The 5,888-nt window shown below is 43.5% G+C and overlaps 1 protein-coding gene across 1 annotated transcript; it reads right to left on the bottom strand.

The window, feature by feature from the left end:
• Positions 1 to 2,743: 2,743 nt before the first annotated feature.
• On the bottom strand, positions 2,744 to 5,458 carry slitrk3a (SLIT and NTRK-like family, member 3a). Its single transcript, XM_070905911.1, has one exon. The coding sequence runs from the start codon at positions 5,456 to 5,458 to the stop codon at positions 2,744 to 2,746; it is 2,715 nt and encodes a 904-aa protein (XP_070762012.1).
• Between the last annotated feature and the right edge of the window lie 430 nt (positions 5,459 to 5,888).

Here is a 5,888-nt window from a genome sequence, read left to right as displayed (position 1 = left end):
GCTTACAAAGGCTTTATATGAAGGTGACCTCCACTCGTTTGGCAACAGTAAGTGTCAAAAAAATGAAACAATGAATACAACACAAGGTCAAATGTTCCATATTACGCTAGCTTATAGACTGGATCATTGATGATCAATACTGGAGATGACTTGACTAGACTAGCTAAGGGCCTTCCCATTTAGCAGGGAAGCATGTGGTTTGCTACATATCTTCCACTTAGTGTAAGTTGACACATGAGAAACTATAACACCCAATTGCAACTGAGGATCACCATTCCTAGTAAACCTATTGAAATCAAAGCAAATTGCATATCATGCCCATTTTAAAACAAAACAGAAATGCACCCTCCTTTCCATAGATATTCACAAATTTATAGACATCGAGATTGCATCATATTTCTCCCAAATTAAAATTTCACCTTAGGAAAGAGAAAAAGAAATAGCGTTATGGTGATATGTACTGTAACACACCAGATTTACTTCAGAGCTGCTTCAAACTTGATTTTTGTCTGCTTGTACTGTTTGGTCCCAAAAATGAATCAGGCTCGGACAGGGAAATATAAAAGATCAAAAGTGTCCCAGCAAAAAAGTTAAGCAAATAATGTTTGCTGTGGAAGAGACTATTGAGTTTTCAGTTACCATGTGGGGTTTCAATGCAGAAAAATGGAAATACCAATATGTAAAAGCGCTTATCAGCTCTTTCAAGATTGTTTTCTTTTTTTTAGATAATGCTTCATTTTGTTGATACAGCTAGAACATCCTGCTTTATTCTGCCATTTTCAAGACAATTGGTTGAAATAAAGCAAGAATAAAGAAAAGAAACAAAGCATGAAACGTGAAACTGCGCAGAAATGAATAAAATTATCTTATGCCACTTGTAGGTTATATATATATATATATATCGATACTTTGAAAATAATTCATACTGAATGCCAGACTTGATGATCTCTTAGGATGAGCATTTTGTGCATTACATTATACTGTAACTGCATCCAATCTACTAAATGCCCAATGAATCTGAACGCCTTTTTATCGCACTCCAGTGGACTGAAGCTACACTGCTACTTTGGAGGGAGTCAGAGAAATTAGATGCGCATATTCAAAGAGTGACTTCCAATCACGTTTTCCCTCACCCTCTCAATAACTGTATATTAGCCTACATAAGCAATACCCGTTTAGATAATTAAAATTGCAGCGTACCTCACTGATTTGGTATATCCTATCTTATCATCTAAAACTTCAAAACCAGCAGCATTCACGTGACTTGTTGTGGCATTGCGTTTTCTATATCGTTTACCTTCAGATAACATCCAACTAGGACCAGTAATGTAGTGGCAAATAAAAATTGTGCACTATGATGTCCAGCAGATGAAGATCATAGGACAACTCTACCAATAGACAGAAAAGGCGATTATATTTTCCAGAAAAAAAAAACCCCTTCCTCTGTAACTTGAATTAATTTGGCACTAATCCGAAAATAATGAACTGAACGGAGTTTAAATGTTATTGCCCTCCACTACATTCCTGTCTAGCACTCTATTGGTTCAGTAGCTATTCTTCCATCTCCAGCAGCATTATCTCATGATGGTTGGCCACAGCTTCAACATGCCATTTTAACAAGACACCCAATACACAGCCTGTCAATAGCGCTCAACACACAGGTTCCCGTGGCATCAACCCTTTCATCATTTGATTGAAGAGTTTGTTTTTATTAAGAAGGCTATACCAGACGCATAATCACTATACATTGATTTAACATTACCTTTACAATTAAATTCTTCACTGAAATTACAGAATAAATATATGCACATTTTTCTTCAAATCTTTGTGAGAGAGAAAACATTAAAAGTGCTTCCTACAAAGCCATTAGTGGGTGACGATGGGGAATCCAGAAGCAATGGGGGGGGTGGGGGGGTCAACAAAGTGCATGGAAATATCCAGAAAACCTTGAGCGTTGTCTTATAATAATATTCACAAATGTTTTACCATCCGTACGTCGGCGCGTCCTTTTTACGAGAAGCACCCTGATATAGACAGAAGTCCTCATTAATAGTAATAACCATATTAATAAGATATAAAAATTAAATAGAACACTGAACTGTAAATGCGTTGCAGTATCTCTGTTCATAATGTGATGTGATAGTTCTGAGTAAATCCCCTCGCTTCCTGCACTGAAGCGAGTGCATGCAGCAAACTGCAGTTCATTTTAATATATGTATTTTTTCTCTCTTTCGATAATTTCCTACAAACTTTATGTGCACGGCCTCCGGGTGTTTGTACATCCTAGTCAGGGGTAAAAGAGACAGAATGAAAACCCCCAAGTCAGGGAGACGTCCAGCTCCCGTGCGTCTTGCACATCATGGTAACTCCATAAAAAGGGGTTTTAGTGACAGATGTATTTAGGATGTTTTTTTTATGTTTTATTCCCCGGTGCCCCTCTCATTCCACTTTTGCTCTCTCTTGGGCATATAGAGATATTTATATATTATAAAAATAACGGCTGTTGACATTGCTGGCTACTCTGAAAAAAAGGCACTTCATTGAAATATCTGAGAATGGCCTCTCCTCCAAAGTGATTTGGGGGGAAACTTTGTTGTAACTGTAATATAATATTTTATTTTATATCATGCTGCTTTTTCAAGTTTATTTTTTCATATTGGTTTTGGGTGATTTTGTTTTGAAGGTGGCAAAGTGAATGTGTTGATTTTGTGTTTCGTTTTTTTCTCTCCGTGGGCTAGAGATGTTAAAATCGGTAAGATTTTTCCAAGACTTCGAGGTAATCCGGCTTGGTTTGAAGTTTGGCCCTTAACTCGAGGTAATCGCTTTGGGACGGGTCGGGGTAGCAGCCTTTCCCCGCCGTGAAAAGCAATGTCTCCTTCAGCCGAGCATCCTGCTGCAAATCCGGGTACTGCATGCCTGGTGGGTGCGCATGCGCCACATGCATGTCCTTTAGTTTGGGTACTGTCCCATACAAACAGTCTACAAAGCCCACTGTTGGCGTGGGCCTCTGACTGTCAATTACTGTAGGGCAGAGCCCTCCATTCTCATGAAATCCTGCCATGTCAGCCGCGGTGTGGTTGACTGTGACGATGGTGTTGAGTTGAGAGTTGGAGACGGCCAGGGTCCACTCTCTCTCTTTCTCTAACAAGGTTCTGTAGTTACTGTTGCTACTGCTGCCATTGTCTTTCTTCTCTGAAAACTGCGCTCTGTCTTCCTCTGCTATCTCCCCCTCTCTAGGCTTATAGATGGGGTTGTTACACATCTGAGTCACAGGGTGGGGGATGTAATCATAAACGTGACCATGGGCATGTGTGTGACTAGTGTGAGTGTGTGTGTGCATACTGGGCGTCGGTTTCTCCGGTGTGCCTGTGTTACCGGCACTACTCTGCCTCGGTGGGTCCTCAAAAATCCTGCATTGCATTTGGATCCCCGTCAAATCTACCTCAGAACGTTTCCGGTAGGGTAGCTTCTTCCTGCGACGAAGAACAAAGGCGAAAAGCCCGGCAGCCACAAACACAGCAGAGATGAAGAGGATGAGTAGGCTGAGGATGAGGACAGACAGTGGGACAGCCCCTCTCCCACCTGCCTCCCCCATGTCTGAGCTCCCTGTGGTGAGGTCATCCCCACCAGGCAGGGCAGGTGAGGGGCCTGAAGAATATTTGAGCTCAGGACAGATGACCTCAACCTCCAGTGAACGCAGGTCCTTCCCAAAAGCAAACTCAGGTGTCTTGCAGATGACATCTCCGACCACAATGACAGAAGAGAGCTTTTCCAGCCACTGTTTTAGGGGGATGATATCACAGGAGCAGTCCCAGGGGTTCTGATGGAGATCAATCTGGACAATGGAGGTCAGATGCTCCAGAACACCACGCACAGGCAGGGAAAGGAAGTAGTTGTTGCGGAGATTGAGCCGAGCCAGGTTTGTGCCAGCAAAGGTGTCAGTGGGAAGGGAGCGTAACAGGTTGTCATTGAGGAAAACCAGCTGGAGGTTTGGCATTAGGGAGAAGGAGTTAGGTTGTATCTCACGTATGACATTATACTCAAAGTAAAGATATCTCAACATCTGAAGCCCCCGAAACATCCCAGGGGAAAGTCTCTCAATGTCATTCCCATTAAGATATAAACTTTTCAAGTTTGGAAGATTGATAAAGGCGCCCTCCTGGACATAGGATATCCGATTATTCCCTAAATGCAATAAATCCAAACTTGAGAAGTTCCAGAAATCAGAACGATAGATTTTCTGTATTAGGTTCCCACTGAGATACAATTTCTTGGCATTGAGGGGCCGAGGCAGGAGCTCAGAGATGTTGTGAAAGCCTTTATCTTTACAGTTCACTGTTAGCCCCAAGTCATTGATGTGAAGGTTGCAAGTACATCCAGCTGGACAAATGATTGGGATGGGAGGCCTTGTTTGATAGCCAGCAATGGGGGGCTGGTTCATGCCTGGGTAGATGCTACGAGGGGTTGGGGGATTCTTTGTGGGCCGATATCGTTTGGTAGGCTTGACAACTCTTTCCTTGTATTCCACAGAAGAGGCTGTGTTGTGAAAAGAGGAGAGCATGGAGGAAGGTTTAGTAGGCCATGTGTTCTCATTGCTGAATGGGATCCGGGGAATTCCCAGCTTGGCCTCAATCTCTGCATCGGAGAGCAACGGACAGAGCTCACTGCGCTTGATTTCCCGTAAGTCTTTCCCATGCAAGTGGAATGGGTACTCGCATGTGATCTCACCAACCAGTGCTGTGTAAGGGATTCTCTCCAGCCACGTTTTTAACTGGACAATCTCACACACACAGTACCAGGGGTTCTCCTCCAGCTGGATTTCCATTAAGCTCCTTCCAACGTACTCCAGCATGCCCTTATACGGCAATGTCTTTAGTCTGTTTCCTCTCAGGTCCAGATGTGTGAGTGACACAGATCGGAAAAGATAATTTGGGAGCACAGGGATGAGATTGTCATTTAGTATGAGCACTCTCAATTTGTGAAGGTGCCTGAATGCACCACTTTCAATCCGTTTGATAACATTGTAGTCTGCCTGGAGATACTCTAAACTCTCCAACCCCAGAAAAGTGTCGTTCCGGAAAACTTCTAGTTTGTTTTCATGTAGGAACAACCGTTTGAGTATTCCTAAGCCATTGAATGCTCCAGCATGGATATCTTGCAAGGCGTTATTACCCAGATTAATGGATATGGCATTGTTGAGATGGAGGAAGCTGTTAAAGTAAAGCTTCCTCATGGAGTTTCTCTGCAGGTTGAGCTTGAAGGGCCGACTCCATATCTGGGAGATCTGGCTGACATTTGTAAATCCTTTGCTGTCACAGTGGACGTGGAAGATTCCCTCTTTGACCTCGCAGTAGCAGGGCTCGAAGCAGGGCTCGTCGATCTCCTCGGAGTCCTCCAGTAGTGGGATCGGGGTGGTCCATCCTAAGGCTATGGTGCTCAGCAAGGTAACCCACAGCATCCTCGCTGACACCAAGGGGATGAAGTCTCGGCTCCAGGGACAGAGCCACTTCACAGCACTGCAACACAGAACAGAGGGAGAGAGAGTGGAAGGGAGGGAGGGGATGGGGGTAGGGAATACACACACAAGTACACACACACACACCCTCACAAAGTGAAGTCCGAGGTGAGAGACAGGCAGGAAGAGGTGAGAGAGAGAGAGGAAGGGTGCATTAGTTTCAGTAGAATGGAAGACAGCTTTGAAATGAATACCAATGAATAATAGAATGACACTGAAGACTACTTTAGATGTTGCAATATTGCTGGGTATTTCAAACAAAATATAAACCCAGCTCTTGGATGGGTAATGTGATACCCAGCAACAAAAACAAATCTCTACATTCAGACAGTTAACGTCAGTAAATGGGGGGGGGGGGGGGGGGGGGTTGCCA

Source organism: Enoplosus armatus, chromosome 5, assembly GCF_043641665.1.
Source record: "Enoplosus armatus isolate fEnoArm2 chromosome 5, fEnoArm2.hap1, whole genome shotgun sequence".
Lineage (NCBI taxonomy): Eukaryota > Metazoa > Chordata > Actinopteri > Centrarchiformes > Enoplosidae > Enoplosus > Enoplosus armatus.
This window is presented reverse-complemented; position numbering and strand designations above follow the sequence as displayed.